Raw genomic sequence first — 18,114 nt, 5'->3', positions numbered from 1 at the left:
AACTGCCAGTCAACCGCTCTTACCTCCTGAGCTATGAATGAAAGGGGAGTGGGGGGGGATGCTGACCTTGACATCTCTGTTGCTACAGTGTGTGTGACTGTGAGTACATAGTGTGTGTGCGTGTGTGTGTGTGTTCGAGTGTGAGTATATAGTGTGTGTGTGTGTGTGTGCTAAAGTGTGTCCTTGGCCTTTCCTTATTCCTGGCTTCCTGCCCACTTCCTGTCTGACCTGTGTCCATGGTTACAGAGATCATATAACCGAGTGTTGCCCACGGTGACGGCTTCTCTGTTTACTGTTTAGACGAGGCCCAGCAGTGAGGCTCTCTTCCTTTTAAAATCCACATCACATGACTCATGTCTCTCTCGGGCCAGCCTCACTTCAGAATCTACACCTGCGTTTTACCCACCTGTCAACAATCTATACACGACCAAAAAATAAATAAAAATCAACATTTAAAAAAATCACCGGACCTCATCCTGTAAATTAAGTTCACAACAGGCACAGTTTCTGAAAGCGAGTAAAAGTGAATTTGGGTCAGATCCTCTTTTAAGAGGAGCACCAATTAGCTATGCATTTATTTATAATGATATGATGCACTTTACAGAACCATCTGCGTTTCGAAGGCACAGACAAGCAGAGGCTAGCGATAAACTGGAAATAAAACCAGGCTAAATTACCTGTGCATTATGACATCATCATAATTTACAAGAACACACGGCCGAGAGGGGTCACCTGCAGCCCCAAGAACAACCTGCTAATACAGCTTTACATATCACCGGTGCACAGGTGTGACTGTGAGAAGTATGGTCTGTATACAGGTGTGACTGTGAGAAGTATGGTCTGTATACAGGTGTGACTGTGAGAAGTATGGTCTGTATACAGGTGTGACTGTGAGAAGTATGGTCTGTATACAGGTGTACAGGTGTGCCTGTGAGAAGTATGGTCTGTATACAGGTGTACAGGTGTGCCTGTGAGAGGTATGGTCTGTAAACAGGTGTACAGGTGTGCCTGTGAGAGGTATGGTCTGTAAACTGGTGTACAGGTGTGCCTGTGAGAGGTATGGTCTGTAAACTGGTGTACAGGTGTGGTTTGTATATATACAGGTGTGACTGAGGAGGGGACCCTGGATAAATACACAAGGTGAAATTCAGTGGGGGGGGGGGGGGGGGGGGGGGGGGGAGAGCCTATTTACAGCCACAGTAGCAGTAGCAGTTCCTGGGTTCACCTCTGACCCAGTCCAGTATCCGGATACTGGGCGTGTCTCCAGCAGATGGACATGTGACACTGCTCTTCCTATTCTGAGAACTTCAATCCGGTTTAAGATCTGTGTCACTAGAGAGCTCTGCCCTCGTGCCAGGACAGTAATGGCCTTGTATCTCACATTACCCAAACAGTTTCCATATGCAGGTTCAGTTCAGCACTCCTCAGGACCGATGCATTTAACACCCTCCTCGTGCCAAAAACACAACCTGAATATCTTCTCCAGCAGGGGGCAGTAAAGAGCAGGGGGCAGTCAGGGGGGAGACTTACTGCACAGGTGAGCAGGTCTCCTGCTGAACAACAGTAGCAGGAAATGCTGCAATCGCCATGGATTCTGCTTGAAAAAAAAATCTGGACCAATCAACTGTCCCGATGATTTCACAGCCATGTTCTCTCAGCCAATCACATTTGTCTTTGTATTGATTATACTCCTCCCATGTTTCCAGGCAGGAGACTGGCTGCTCTGCAGATGCTCATCGCTCCGCCCCCTCCCACAGAGACCAGTCCCCCCCCCATGTGAAATACAATAAGCCAGCTGGGGGCAGGGCGGTGCGGGGCGGTGCGGGGCGGGACAGCTAAATCCTGATTGAGTGATTAAGACAGAATGCAGTGTTCCAATGCCTGTCCGGCCATCAACAGAGCAAGCTCCTGGTTCAATAGCAAGGAAGAACAGTTGGTGATATAGGGACTATGGGTTATGTAGGCAATGGTTCTGTAGTTTTTCAGGTTGTCTCAGTCCTTTGAGCACTCAAGTGAAATACTTGCAGTTTGTTGAGTCGATAGTACAGAACGCAGTGCACTTCAGCTGGCCAAATGACCTAGGAAACAATGGAAGAGGCATGAATGACATCATCGGATATTCCCAAATAAATGTGCTCCACATCATCACACAGCAGAGATGGGTACATCATCACAGACAGGAGATGTGTACATCATCACAGAGCAGAGATGTGTACATCATCACAGACAGGAGATGTGTACATCATCACAGAGCAGAGATGTGTACATCATCACAGACAGGAGATGTGTGCATCATCACAGAGCAGAGACGTGTACATCATCACAGACCGGAGATGTGTACATCACAGACAGGAGACGTGTACATCATCACAGAGCAGAGACGTGTACATCATCACAGAGCAGAGATGTGTACATCATCACAGACAGGAGATGTGTACATCATCACAGAGCAGAGATGTGTACATCATCACAGACAGGAGATGTGTACATCATCACAGACAGGAGATGTGTGCATCATCACAGAACAGAGACGTGTGCATCATCACAGACAGGAGATGTGTACATCATCACAGAGCAGAGATGTGTACATCATCACAGACAGGAGATGTGTGCATCATCACAGAACAGAGATGTGTACATCATCACAGATAGGAGATGTGTACATCATCACAGAACAGAGACGTGTGCATCATCACAGACAGGAAATGTGTGCATCATCACAGAGCAGAGACGTGTACATCATCACAGACCGGAGATGTGTACATCACAGACAGGAGACGTGTACATCATCACAGAGCAGAGATGTGTACATCATCACAGACAGGAGATGTGTACATCATCACAGAGCAGAGATGTGTACATCATCACAGACAGGAGATGTGTGCATCATCACAGAACAGAGATGTGTACATCATCACAGATAGGAGATGTGTACATCATCACAGAACAGAGACGTGTGCATCATCACAGACAGGAGATGTGTGCATCATCACAGAGCAGCGATGTGTACATCATTGCAGACAGGAGATGTGTGCATCATCACAGAACAGAGATGTGTACATCATCACAGATAGGAGATGTGTACATCATCACAGAACAGAGACGTGTGCATCATCACAGACAGGAGATGTGTGCATCATCACAGAGCAGCGATGTGTACATCATTGCAGACAGGAGACGTGTACATCATCCCGAAGCAGCAGTTAGTTATATTTCTGAATCTGCTAAATGAAAAAGTTGGAAGGAGAACGAACCCAGGAAGGAAGGTGTTGCAGGTGTGAAAACCGAAGTCTTTCCCATCGCACTCCTCCACCCCCTCATAACGATACCCATCACCACAATACGCCCTCTGGCACTCTGCAAGGGAGGGAGGGAGAGAGAGAGAGAGAGAGGGAGAGAGAGAGGGAGGGAGGGAACGAGGGAGAGAGACTATTTTGTCACATCACCAAACCATCTTAATATTTCATTCTAAACTGTCCGATAAGCAGTGATGGCAAAATCTAAATATTCAGTAAAAAATTTTGTGTCACTATAACAACCTGTTCTCTTCAGAAAGACAGTGAGAGAGGGAGAGAGACAGAGGGAGAGAGACTACTTAGTCACCAAATCACCAAACTATCTTCATATTTAAGTCTAAACTGTCCAATAAACAGTGATGGGACAATCTAAATATTCAGTAAAATCCGGACATTGTGTGTCACTAAAACAACCCGTGCCCTTCAGAAAGAGGGAGAGGGGGCGAGGGAGAGGGGGAGAGGGGGCGAGGGGGAGAGGGACGGGGCAGTGGAGTGGCCGTGACTCACTGATGCAGCCATCGGTGACGATCCTGTTGCCATCATCACAGGCTTCCCCACGACGCGTCTGCACCCGCCCGTCCCCACAGGCTCCGCCCCCCTCCGCCGCCTGCTCCGTCGCTTGGAACGGCGTCAGCTGGAAGGGGTTAAAAAAAGCACCAATCAGACGCCAGCGACTCACACTCCACTGGGATATGACCACCAATGAGACACCAGAGACTCACACTCCACTGGGATATGACCACCAATGAGACACCAGAGACTCACACTCCACTGGGACATGACCACCAATGAGGGGCCAGCGACTCACACTCTCCTGGGATATGACCACCAATGAGAGGCCAGCGACTCACACTCCCCTGGGATATGACCACCAATCAGACACCAGCGACTCTCACTCCCCTGGGACATGACCACCAATCAGACACCAGCGACTCTCACTCCCCTGGGATATGACCACCAATCAGACACCAGCGACTCTCACTCCCCTGAGATACCTTGATCGGCTGCCATCCATCCTCATCCTTAAAATAGAGTGTCCTTTGATCCTTCCGGAAGGCCAGCGCATTCTCTGTGTGCAGCTGATCCAACTCCTCTTCACTGTTAACCACAAAAATCTGCGACAGGCCAAATAAAAAGTTAGTCAGCTGATCTACTGTCTGAAATAAGAGGGACTTTGGCTCTTTACAGATCTCTTTGGCACTTTAAAACCTCAATGCGCAACAATGTGTCCGATAATTACCGAATATTTTTTTTTGATGTATTTCCTTTTTTTCTGTATTCAGAGGCAAACTTCAGAGGCAATGTGAAATGCAAAAAAATAATAATAATAAATAAATAAATAAAAATGAAATCACCACTGATATTTTTCAGATGTTGATAAGACAGCCTATCAGCAGCAATGTATAGTTTGGATGTTTACAACCACATCATATACTTAAGATATAGTTAAACAAAACAAAAAAACAGAAAGATAGAAAAGGAAGACCACCTGTTAATTGCGCTCCAAAAATATTTGAGAATTATCGAAGGAGAATATTGCCCTGCTTCAATCAGGTTACCATGTTTCCCTTCGGTTTCTGAGCAATTAAAGGTTGCATTCTCAAAACGAGCAACAGTAACATGGCTTCAGTTGCTGTCTGGCAGTGGATTGGCTGAGGGGACTCACCAGGGGCACCCGGACGAACTTGCCCTGTGGGGCAGACTCCTTATAGGGCAGCCGGTTGATGTTCAGGGGGGAGTAACAGTCACATTGACCAGGCGCACCTGGCAACCCCCTCTCGCCCTTCTCCCCCACCAGATACAGCCCTGGAACACACACACACACACACACACACACACACACAAACACGCAGGCACGCACGCACACACACACACACACACACACACAAGCACACACAAACACACACAAACACGCACACACAAGCACACACAAGCACACACAAACACGCACACACAAGCACACACAAGCACACACACACACACACACACAAACACGCAGGTACGCACGCACACACAAACATGCAGGCACGCACGTACACACACACACATACATACACACACACACACACACACACACACAAACACACACACACACACAAGCACACCCACACACAAGCACACACACGCACGCACGCACAGTTTCTACACTGTGAATCTGGCCTGCACTGTGGGGTTTAAAGCTTCTGTGTGTCGGTCAGGATGTAGGAGCGATCAAACCCCAAACCTTTAATTAGGCACTGATGTAATGTGTGTGTGTGTGTGAGAGTGTGTGTGTGTGTGTATGTGTGTATGTGTGTATGTGTGTATATGTGTATGTGCCACTCAAGTGAATGACATCAGACAGCAACTGAAATATATTTGGGCCCTTAGGATGTATTTTATAAATGTGGACCTAATTAAAGAAAAAAATGTGCGCGCGCGTGCGTGTGTGTGTGTGTGTGTGTGTGTGTGTGTGTGTTTGTTCCTCGGTCAGTTTGAGGACATGATATCACACACTGACAGCGGATTGAGTTCTCTGGAGCTAAAAACACTCCTGCTGCTACTTCCTGACCTGGCAGCCAGCAGTGTGATATTCTACTGCCTCTTATACATAAACACCCAGGGACAGAAGTCCTCACACTGACCCCTATATCCCCCTCACACTGACCCCTATATCCCCCACACACTGACCCCTATATACCCCACACACTGACCCCTATATACCCCACACACTGACCCCTATATCCCCCTCACACTGACCCCTATATCCCCCACACACTGACCCCTATATCCCCCTCATACTGACCCCTATATCCCCCTCATACTGACCCCTATATCCCCCTCACACTGACCCCTATATACCCCACACACTGACCCCTATATCCCCCTCACACTGACCCCTATATCCCCCTCATACTGACCCCTATATCCCCCTCACACTGACCCCTATATCACCCCTGTATCCCTCTCACACTCACCCCTATATCACCCCTGTATCCCTCTCACACTCACCCCTATATCACCCCTGTATCCCTCTCACACTCACCCCTATATTGCCCCTGTATCCCTCTCACACTCACCCCTATATTGCCCCTGTATCCCCCTCACACTGACTCCTGTATGTCCCCTGTATCCCGCTCCTTACCTGAGGCAGGTAGGCCTGGGGCTCCGGGGTGTCCCGTGGGGCCCGGCGGTCCAGCAGGGCCCACAGGACCAGTGAGCCCAATATCGCCCCTCGCCCCCTGGACCGGACAGACAGGTACCAGGGTGTGTTCAGGATGGGCGGTAATTCAGGGTGCTTGGGAGACAGGGCAGTATTTTGGGGGTTGGGGGCCAAATGACTCCTCTTACCTTTTTACCTCTCTTCCCTGGTCGCCCAGTTGGACCCCTGCTCCCCCAAACTCCAGGTTCCCCCTTAGGACCCATCTCTCCCTGGTGGAGAGGGGAGGGAGAGAAAGAGAGAGAGTGGGGAGAGAGAGAGAGATGGAGAGAGAGACAGATAGAGAGAGGGATGGAGAGAGAGACATTGAGAGAGAGGGGGTCGGGAGAGATAGAGGGATGGAGGCAGAGAGAGACAGAGAGAGTAAGGGGAGACAGAGTGAGAGTGAGAGAGAGAGAGAGAGTAGGGAAGGAAGGAGAGATGGAGGGAGAAAGAGAGAGAGCAACAGAGAGATTGTAAATACTGAAAGATGAAACACAAACCGTGATACTGAGGAGGGTACCTGGTGTCCATTCACCTTCTGTCCCAGCATTCCAGGGAGTCCCATCCAGCCCTGGAACACATGAAAAGCGAAGCTGAGACCTCCCCAGCAGAACTGAACAGGCCTGGACCTTCCCAGGCTAACGGCTAAAACACAACCCCCCCCCCACCACGGGGCTGAGACCTCTCCAGTAGCACCGCACAGGCCTAGACCCCTCAGGCTAACGGCTAAAACAGGGCCTCCCCCTCCCCCTCCCCCCCCCCCACCCCCAAGGCTGAGACCCTCACCACACCTTATCCCCTTTCAGTCCAGCCTCGCCTCGTACACCTCGTGACCCCTAACAGGAAGGAAAGAAACAGCACCGTGAGTGGAAGCAGAGCACTTACTGCAGGAGAGGACTCTGGGGAATGTAGTGTGTTACTGCTGGAGGGAACTGTGGGAAATGCAGTGTGTTACAAGAGGAGAGGCCGGTGGGAAGTGTAGTCTGTCACAGCAGGAGAGAATGTGGCAAGTGACGTGTGTGAAAGCAGGAAATGTGAAATGTTCTGTGTGTGGATTGTGGGAATTGTAGTACAGACAGCGCTGACCTTTTCCCCTTTGTATCCAGGTGAACCCTGCAGGAAAGGAGAGAGCATACGTCATCCTGCTGCTCATAAAGATTGCTTTACAAAAGGATGTATTCCCAAAGGCTCCGTTTTTGAGTTCCCAAAACTTTTTTTAAACACAGGCCTGCTGTGGGGGACAGGAGGGGGTCGAGTTACACACCTTTGGGCCGATTGAACCTCTGACCCCCGGTGATCCCAGAAGACCGGGGTCTCCCTTCTCCCCCTGGACGTCCCAACAGAGCCAATATTCAGAGAGATAGATATTAAATAATACAGTCAGCTCCATAATGTTTGGGTAATATGTAATAAGTAATCATGGCTGTATCAGAAGGGTGTGATATGTAATGTGTAATCATGGTCATGTATGAAGGCTGTTATTACGCCATGTTGTGTGTGATATGTAACGTGTTATCATGGTTGTTATTACGCCATGTTGTGTGTGATATGTAATGTGTTATCATGGTCGGTACTACGCCATGTTGTGTGTGATATGTAATGTGTAATCATGGTTGTTATTACACCATGTTGTGTGTGATATGTAATGTGTTATCATGGTCATGTCAGAGGGGCATACTCACCTTGGGTCCAGTCGGTCCCGGCCAGCCAGCAGGTCCCTGTTGCCCCGGGAGACCAGGTGGACCGGCACGACCCTATAGGAGCACAGCATACACTCAGAACACACGCATTATTGCACAAACACACACATGCATGCACACACACATGCGCACGCACACACACACGCACACACAGGCTAACCTGCACATACATACCCATAGTTTCCCATTCTGACAGACACACACACATTATGGGTCATGTGACGGGACCCAGCTGTCACTCTTACCTTTGATCCGGAGCGGCCAATATCTCCCTGGCAACAGAGAACTCAGATCAGAGATACTTACACACACCAACATATGCACACAAACACACACACTCAAACACACACATTCACATACACACATGCACAGACACTCAAACACACACATTCACAAACACACACAGCCAATCAAACAGCAAATAAAACCTCACACACATTGCTTCAGTGATCGATCCACATCAATAGATAATACCAGTTAACAGTTTTACCTCTGACCTGATTTATGTGGGTGGGGTTCCTCACCTTATCTCCCTTTGGTCCCTGTTCTCCAGGGATTCCTGGGATTCCACTGGGACCCTGGAACCCAACAGCCTAACGTTAAGCACCTCACATCCATCACAGTGTGAGTGTGTGTTTGTGTGTGAGGATGAGTGTGTGTATTTGTGTGCGTGTGTGTGTGTCTGTGTGTGAGTGTGTGTGTGTGCATGTGTATGTGAGTATGAGTATGAGTATGAGTATGAGTGTGTGTGTGTGTGTGTGCGTGTGAGTGTGTGTGTGTGCATGTGTATGTGAGTATGAGTGTGTGTGTGTGCATGTGTATGTGAGTATGAGTGTGTGTGTGTGTGTGTGTGTATGTGAGTATGAGTGTGTGTGAGTGTGAGTGTGTGTGTGTGCATGTGTATGTGAGTATGAGTGTGTGTGTGTGTGTGTGTATGTGTGTGTGTAGGTGAGAGCGGTAGGTGTGTGTGTGTGTGTGTGTGTGTGTGTGCATGTGTATGTGAGTATGAGTGTGTGTGTGTGCATGTGTATGTGAGTATGAGTGTGTGTGTGTGCATGTGTATGTGTGTGTGCCTGTGTGTGTGTGTGTGTGTGCATGTGTATGTGAGGATGAGTGTGTGTGCCTGTGTGTGAGTGTGAGTGTGTGTGTGTGCATGTGTATGTGAGTATGAGTGTGTGTGTGCATGTGTATGTGAGTATGAGTGTGTGTGTGTGAGTATGAGTGTGTGTGTGTGTGTGTGTGTATGTGAGTATGAGTGTGTGTGTGTGTGTGTGTGAGTATGAGTATGAGTGTGTGTGTGTGCATGTGTATGTGAGTATGAGTGTGTGTGTGCCTGTGTGTGAGTGAGGGTGAGTGTGTGTGTGTGTGTGTGTGTGTGTGAGTGTGTGTGTGAGGATGAGTGTGTGAGTGTGTGTTTGTGTGTGAGTGAGTGTGTGTGTACATGTGTATGTGAGTGTGTGTGTGTGTTTACCCCAGTACTCACCATGGGCCCAGCAGGTCCGGGAGGTCCGGGAGGTCCGGGGGGGCAGGGGAGTTCAGGGGGTCTGGGGGGTTCAGGTGGGGCGGGGGGTTCAGGTGGGGCGGGTGGGGCTGGAGAGGCAGATACATGAACCACAGGCTCCTCCTCCTCCTCTTCAGGGTAAAAGACTGACTTCAGCAGCAGGCTGGGCGGGCTCTAAAGTCAACAGAAACCTCATGACCAATCAGAAACGGCCGTCTGTGTTACATCATCAATGCGATAAACGCGGCACTCGAATGGCATGTGCAGCGGTTTAGCCCACTCCAGACGTACAGGCCTCTGCAGTGCTTACCGTCTGTGGTGTGAAAGATACATTAACCGCACTTAAAATCTGTGCCTTTAATTACAGGTTTCTGCTTCTATCTGCACATATGGATATCAATCTTTACAATTTTAGGTCTCATATCATGATGCTGTGTCTCATCACCAACATATTAAAGTTTTGTTGATTCATATTCTATAGGTTTAAATGGAAGAGTATAAGCTTAAAGTCTGAAGCTATCAGACTTTGTGTTTGTGTGTGTGTTTATGTGTATGTGTATGTGTGTGCCTGTGTGTGTGTGTGTGTGTGTCTGCATTAGTTTGGTTAAATGAGGGTACAGACAGCTCCACTGAAACACGGGCCAAGACTGAGCCCCTGTAGCTACACTACTGTTCCTGGATCAGTCAGTTATTGAGACAGGTCACATGATCACCAGCCACTGATCGGGTGCTCAGCTGCCACTCACAGGGCTGGGCTGTTCCCACAGCAGGGGAGGGGGTGGGAACAGTGGGGGTGGGGGCGGGGCCAGGAGACAGCATGGGATGAAAGACCTCCTCTGGTCCAGAGACTTGAAACCTGCAGAAAGAGTGTGAGACACCAGGATACACACACACACGCACAAGCACAAGCATGCACACACACACACACACACACACGCACAAGCACAAGCATGCACACACACACACACACACACACACGCACACGCACAAGCATGCACACACACACGCACAAGCATGCGTGCACACACGCATGCACACACGCATGCACACACACATACACACATACAAGCACGCACACACACACACACACACGCGCGCACGCACACACACACACGCACACATACACGCACGCACACACACACACACACACACGCACAAGCACAAGCATGCACATACACACATGCACAAGCATGCACACACACACGCACAAGCATGCACATGCACACACACACACAAGCATGCACACACACACCCATACATACACACACACACACACACACACAAGCATGCACATGCACACACACACACAAACACACACACAAGCATGCACACAAACACACACACACACACAAGCATGCACACACACACGCGCACATACAACACAAGCATGCACGCCAACACACACACACACACACAAAGGATGCACATATACATATACACATACACCCACACACAGGCGCGCACGTACACAGACATACAGGCACTCACTTACGCACGCACATGCACAGTGTATTACCTGTGGCCAGACTGACGGTACTCTCGAGGGAAGGGAGTTGCGCCAGGGCACAGGAGAACAGCAGCTGAAGACATAATGCGCATCTGATCGCAACCATCCTGCCACGGTCTGCTCGCTCTCTCTCTCCCCGTCCCGGCGGATCGGCCCCTCTTCGTCGCCCCTCTCTCCCTCCGTCCCGGCGGATGTGCCACTGTCGGAAAGCAGAATGCCAGGAACGGTTCCTGGAATCCCCCCTAGCCAGACAGAGCTAAAATTATAGGGGTCAGCTGCCCCGCGCGCCAATATTAGACTCCCTCACCACCGCGTTTGGCTTTTGTTTCGCCCCTCTCCCATGGACGAGAAAGGGAAGACAGCAGGTTGATTGATTGATTGTTTTTTTTTTTGTTGTTGTTTTGTTTTTTGTAGATCGCAGTTGAAATGATAAAATTGTGCGCGCAAACCTCACCCCGTTTAACCGCGTGGTTACCTCAGCATCGCGTGGGGTGGATCTTCGTTAAAATTGACACATGCAAATGTCAATAAATAAAATGACAGGCGCGCGAGAAACGACGTTACCGGTGATCCACTCTCCCACAGACTAAATAAAAATAACAGATTGGACACTCGCCAGCACGTTCAGCACCCCTTCCCGTTTCCCAGCCGCGCTAATATTACTGAAACATTCCTCCCAGTCCCTGATAATTTCCATTAAATATATACCATCATGTGTTATAAAACGTGCTGAAACCAGTTTTATAATTAGCCCATTCCCGGGCGTTCTTTATTACCTTTACGAGCTATATTGAAATTATAATTATTAAATTTACAATTATGTCGAAAACAAAATAGTTTTTAAACCCTAAACAACAGAGGATCACACGAATTTGGTCATGTACGGTACTTATTTAATGTTTGGCGCGCGGGGAAACCCACTTACCTGGGCGTATGCAAGACTGCTCGTGGAGCCAGATATGGGAATACTACTAGATCTTTCCCAAACTTTTAAAAATAAATAAATAAATAAATAACCCACCAAAGCGTCGTCCCTCCACAGTCCAGCCCCGAAGCCAGCGGTGTAGCAAATATTTACCGGCGTATCGGCTGTACGTCTGAGTTAATGACACCGCAATTACAGAGAGGAACTCTTCCGCTCTGGATCCCCGAGCTCGGCACTTTCTAAAGCAGGATTAGGTGCAGCGATACTTATGGACAAATACAGAATTCATTTTATTCAAATATCCATAAACTTTATTAAATAAGATGAACATTTATTTTAAGGCAGGGCTGCTAGAACTACATAGTCAAACAAAGGAATATTAAATATATATAATCATGAATTAACAAACGCTAGAGACGCATTTTTCCTATAGAATAAGAGTTAGTTTTCACAGATATATTTATAATTTAAATGAAAATTCAGAATACTAAATATCATCAATGCTATATGAAAATAACGATATTTACTTCCTTTAAAACTCCAGTTTATTACATGCATGGATACTTGATTGATAATAGATGAAATTAAACAATAAGCAACTAGTGTTCCCTTCCCATATGTTTCATTATTTGCTTTCTGGTACAGGGTTACATGAGCAACAGCGCCCCCTGCAGGGACAGTGCAGCAGTTAATTTCCTTTATTGCTAAAAATGAATTAGATATTAATTAAAAAGAAATTACAATTTTTTTAATGGTTTCATGTATTCACACATTCAAACATCATTGCCACGGCCTATTAATGTTTCTAATAAATTGCTTTATATTACATTACAGTGCGTCACACTGCAATATATCACACTGCAGTGGATTGCACTGTTATATTAAACGTGGCTGCACTTCAGACAGTGGTCGCGATATGCAGCTTTTTGATGTTTCAATAAAGTTGCCTCGACCGGTCATGTGGCCATGTCGTGACCTGAAAAAACAAGGCCAAAGTCCACTCAGCGTCGCGCAAGGACAGTGGGCCTACAGCTAGCGATGCATTATTAAACAGAAGGCGGACTTTCTTCTGCCTTAAATGGCAGTGACATGCATAATTCGTATCGAATAACGCAGTACTGATGTCGCTCATTTAGTTACAGCAATGCTGTGCAGACATTGTACCCTTTTCAAAACAAAAGACGATTAAAAATGCTGACGTAAAACCTTGCAAAGCTTGCAGCCAATCACGAGGCTACTTTTTTGGCATGTGCGAAATTGCGCCGAACATTTTTTTAGAATTGAGCAGCCACCTGCTTACTGCTCAATTGTAAATAAATAGCCTACAATAAAATAATATACATAGCCTATACTACCGGAAGTCGTTGCAGCGTCGTAAAGTTGGAGATCCTCTATCAGATGGTGAGTCCGAAAGTTTCTTTTATAAAACACCGCAGGACTGGGCAAATGTCTGGCTATAGCGCGGCATTACTCTATAATGCTGAACGATGCTTTTTGGTTTCACGTCGAACACCCCCATTTTGCTAACTAGCTGGGAAACAGGAATCACACTTTTTTATGTGTGAAGAGATGGAAGTGCCAACCAGTATGACATTTGGAACGTTACGCGAGTTCACGTTAGATCAAAGATGTAGGCTACGATTCAGTCGATTAAAGACAACCGATGCTCGTGTTAACTGAAACTTATCCTGCTTTCCTAGGTAGCTAGCCAGGTAATTTAACTCGCTTTCCCACTGACTATGTATTCATGATGATGTTTGGTAGCCTACACATTGCGCTGGAAGCAGCACCAATATTTCACAAACTGGTAGGTTTGGTTTTCACATTAAAAGCGACTAATTCAGACCAGAGCTTAGTTAACTGCGTAATCAATGGATTGGTATACACACCGCAGCAATAGACAGTGTGCTGTACGGGCAGATGAGACTGATCCATACTGTTAATTGGACTGATCCAATAAATTTGTAGTCCTAAAACCCGGAAGTTCGCATTTTTTGTCAGATTTCCAATGCATTCTTCCCATAGGGATTTAGTTTTCTGCCGAAAATAAGGTCTGTGGTTAACGTAAGCCTCAGAAAGTTGCGCGCTTTGGTCTGCGAGATAAAATCGGGTTTTTAAGTCGCAAGGATCGGGACGACAGATAACTATAAACTCCCCGGCCGATGTGAAAGGGGAAGCATGGGAGATGAAAGTTTTAGACCATCTTGGCGATTTATAAACACAAAACGAGACGTTTTAGTGATTGACATTCCCTCGTCTTCAGCATATAGCAATATATTTAAACCATGAAACACATAATTTGAACCAAGATTTAAACGCTACATAGTTTGTTTATATTTTTTAGCTCCATTTTATAGAGCTGAGGTCAGCTGTTACCTGGAGTCTCTCTGCAGGACGGAGTGAATCGGTGCTGGTCTGATCAATGTTCAACGATGGCGTGGTGTATTCTGGGTGCTGCAGTCCTCATGCTGAGCCTGGGGGTGGACGGGGCAGGGGGCGGGTCCTACGTGGCGGCCGTGTACGAGCACCGCGTCATTCGGAACCTGCAGCCCAAGGTTCTGCTGAGCCGACAGGAAGCGCTGGAACACATGAATAAGAACCTGGACGTGTATGAGGAGCAGGCTGCTGCTGCCGCCAAACAGGTAACACCATACCTGCACACCTGGACCTACACATCTAAACCTCCTTCACCTAGAAACCTACACACCTCCACGTGTATACATACAGACCTATGCCATCAAATATAAACCTACATGTGTAAACCTCCACACCTACACCAGTATAGCAATAAACCCACACCTGTAACCGTACATGCCTGCACCTGCATACCTACAAATGTATGCATACACCTGTTCACCTACATCTGCACACCCACAACAAGTGCTCACAGCTGGTTCGGGGTGTACTTCCTGCATTCAGGGTGCAGTAACTATGTACTTCCGGTGCTCAGGGTGCTGTAGCTCTGTACTTCCTGTCTTCAGGGTGCAGTAACTCTCTACTTCCTGTCCTCAGGGTGCCCACATCATTGTGTTTCCAGAAGATGGCATCCATGGCTTTAACTTCAGCAGGGAGTCCATCGCTGGTTACCTGGAGACGGTGCCAGACCCCACAACTGTGAGCTGGAACCCCTGTTCTGACCCAGCCCGTTTCCCTAATACTGAGGTACTGTGATGGGGAGGTACTCTGGGAGAGGAAGTGAAGTACTGTGGGAGAGGAAGTGAGGTTCCATGTGGGAGAAAGGGAGATACTATTGGGGAGGAAGTCAGGTTCTGTGTAGTCAGATGTCCTTCTCAATGTGTCTGATGAATTTACTGTGGCTGTATGATGTAACAGCTTGTTTGGTGCTGTAAAGTTCTGTTTGGGTTTGTCTCCACCTGCAGGTTCTGCATCGTCTCAGCTGCATGGCCAAGAACAACAGCCTGTACCTGGTGGCAAACATGCCGGGGCGTGAGGATTGCGATGCCCAGACAACCCCCTGCCCCCCCGATGGGCGCTACCAGTTTAACACGAATGTGGTGTTCAGTGCTAACGGCACACTGGTAGCGCGTTACCGCAAGCGGAACCTGTACTTCGAATTCGAGTTTGACACGCCTGCTGACCCCCAGCTCATCACCTTCGACACACCCTTCGCTGGTCGCTTCGGTCTGTTCACCTGCTTCGACATCCTGTTCTACAACCCAGCGGTGGAGCTGGTGGAGAAGCTGGGGGTGCGGCAGCTCATCTTCCCCACAGCCTGGATGAATCAGCTCCCCCTGCTGGCTGCCGTGCAGTTTCACCGTTCCTTCTCCTACGCCACTGGCACCTCCCTGCTGTCCGCTAACATTCGCACAGACACACTGGGAATGACCGGCAGCGGCATATTCAGCCCCTGGGAGACATTACATCACCATGCGGGGGCGGGCGAGCCGGAAGCTGGCCGGCTGCTGGTGAAAACTCTGCCTGTTCTGGACTCCCTCAGGCCTGACCTTCGACCCCACAACCCCCCCCTCCCACGACCATTCTCTGGAGACCAGGAGCCCCAGCACTGCTTGCGGGGGGGCGACGAGTGCCAGAATACTGTCCCCGAGGGATGGGGTCGTCTCGAGGAGCCAGCTGCCCCCAGCAGCCCCTTCAAGGCGGAGATGATGTACGACAGTTTCACCATGGTGCTCGTGGAGGGCTCTGAGGGATACCTATCTGTGTGTGATAATGCACTCTGCTGCCACCTGCAGTTTCGGAGGCGAACTGCGCCACAGGAGCTCTACGCGTTGGCGGCCTTCGACGGCCTGCACGTGGTCCACGGAACATACTACGTACAGGCGTGTGCGCTGGTTAGGTGCAGCGGTCCCACCCCTCAGACCTGTGGGGCAGAGATCGACCACGCCGACACGCTCCTGGACTTCCGGCTGATGGGAAACTTCAGCACGCCCCACGTGTTCCCAAGCGTGCTCGGGAGCCACATGCAGCTGGAACGCCCTGACCACAGCGGCTGGGGGGGGCGGGGCTTCTACATGAGCTGCCGCGAGCTGGAGCGCGGTCTGGTGACTGCTGCACTCTACGGCAGAGCGTATGACCGGGACCACACCCACACCTCACCCTGACTGCACCCACACCTCACCATGACCACACCCACACCTCACCACAACCACGCTTCACCATGACCACACCCACACCTCACCACAACCACGCTTCACCCTGACCACACCCACACCGCCGCTGGGGGCAGTGATATGAACGTGTAGAAATACTGAGAGTCTCACACTGGATTATGAACACGTGCACATGCAGCCCATTTGGTGCATCATGGGGAATGGAGTGAAGTGTGTGTGTAGAACTACACTGGAAGGGTGAGAACTGGAATTTAGCTTGTGTTTTAGGACGGAGTGTAGCACAGTGGGTAGGGAACTAGACTTGTAACCGAAAGGTCGCAGGTTCGATTCCCGGGTAGGACACTGCCGTTGTACCCTTGAGCAAGGTACTTAACCGAAATTGCTTCAGTATATATCCAGCTGTATAAATGGATACAATGTAAAATGCTATGTAAAAGTTGTGTAAGTCGCTCTGGATAAGAGCGTCTGCTAAATGCCTGTAATGTAAATGTAAATGTAAATGTAATGTGTTTTCATTTCTGTCCTGGGACAGCGAAGGGTATTGTAAGCAGGTAAAGTGGAGTGGGGGGGGGTAAGGTGTGAGCAGGTAAAGTGGGGGGGGGGGGTAAAGTGTGAGCAGGTACATTGGGGGGGTAAAGTGTGAGCAGGTAAAGTGGGGGGGTAAGGTGTGAGCAGGTACAGTGGGGGGTAAGGTGTGAGCAGGTAAAGTGGGGGGTAAGGTCACAGGTAAAGTGGGGGGGTATGGTATGAGCAGGTAAAGTGGGGGGTAAGGTCACAGATAAAATGGGGGGGTATGGTGTGAGCAGGTAAAGTGGGCGGTAAAGTGTCAGGAGGTAAAGGGGGGGTAGTAAGGTATGAGCAGTTACAGTGGGGGGAGTAAGGTGTGAGCAGGTACAGTGGGGGGGGGGGGTAAGGTGTGAGCAGACTCTAGTACACTTTTGCTGTGTGCGTTCTGAACGGGGGGGGTGTGCATTAGCAGGAGACTTACTGCCAATCAGTCGATACTGAACTCCAGTTGCGCGCTGCAATCAAGACCTTCTTAAAATTTGTATGCAACAAATCCTGTGTTTATGTGCAGGTACATAGTCAAAACTGAAGTTACCTGGGAACTTACAATGGTATCATAATTAATGGATACATATAAATAACTATATTTACCTCCCTCAAACCAACAGTTTATTCTGTGTATTGATACGTGATTGATATTAATTGATAATAGGTTAAATTAAACAATACTGCATTATATATCATTGATTATTTACCCCCAAAAGCAATTCCTTTTCCTCTCACACATGTTGAATTGTTTGTTTTCTGGCAGTGGGTGACATGAGGAACAGGGTCTGCTTGTCTCCCTCTCCTGTCTGGCTTCCTGGTTAAACAATGATTTTTAAAAGAAATAAAACACATTTTTTCAC

At 48.6% G+C, this 18,114-nt stretch overlaps 2 protein-coding genes across 2 annotated transcripts; one reads left to right on the top strand and one right to left on the bottom strand.

Annotated features, from left to right (window-relative positions):
• Nucleotides 1-517: 517 nt before the first annotated feature.
• Nucleotides 518-14,614, bottom strand: LOC118234551 (acetylcholinesterase collagenic tail peptide-like). The gene is made up of 18 exons (XM_035431155.1): nucleotides 14,487-14,614; nucleotides 11,195-11,384; nucleotides 10,425-10,534; nucleotides 9,661-9,852; nucleotides 8,702-8,755; nucleotides 8,423-8,449; nucleotides 8,160-8,231; nucleotides 7,742-7,804; nucleotides 7,564-7,590; nucleotides 7,269-7,313; nucleotides 7,013-7,048; nucleotides 6,627-6,707; nucleotides 6,421-6,517; nucleotides 4,963-5,102; nucleotides 4,292-4,411; nucleotides 3,804-3,930; nucleotides 3,255-3,357; nucleotides 518-2,078 (listed from the first exon to the last, which is right to left on the bottom strand). The coding sequence occupies exons 2-18, from the start codon at nucleotides 11,289-11,291 to the stop codon at nucleotides 2,009-2,011; spliced, it is 1,461 nt and encodes a 486-aa protein (XP_035287046.1). The 5' UTR covers nucleotides 11,292-11,384; nucleotides 14,487-14,614; the 3' UTR covers nucleotides 518-2,008.
• Nucleotides 13,116-16,949, top strand: LOC118234549 (biotinidase-like). The gene is made up of 5 exons (XM_035431153.1): nucleotides 13,116-13,511; nucleotides 14,504-14,752; nucleotides 15,123-15,272; nucleotides 15,491-16,666; nucleotides 16,787-16,949. Exons 1-5 carry the CDS (start codon nucleotides 13,509-13,511, stop codon nucleotides 16,829-16,831), a joined length of 1,623 nt encoding a protein of 540 aa, XP_035287044.1. The 5' UTR covers nucleotides 13,116-13,508; the 3' UTR covers nucleotides 16,832-16,949.
• Nucleotides 16,950-18,114: the final 1,165 nt, after the last annotated feature.

Source organism: Anguilla anguilla, chromosome 8, assembly GCF_013347855.1.
Source record: "Anguilla anguilla isolate fAngAng1 chromosome 8, fAngAng1.pri, whole genome shotgun sequence".
In the NCBI taxonomy this organism is placed as follows: domain Eukaryota; kingdom Metazoa; phylum Chordata; class Actinopteri; order Anguilliformes; family Anguillidae; genus Anguilla; species Anguilla anguilla.
The sequence above is the reverse complement of the archived record's forward strand: the minus strand, read 5'-3'. Positions and strand labels throughout refer to the sequence as shown.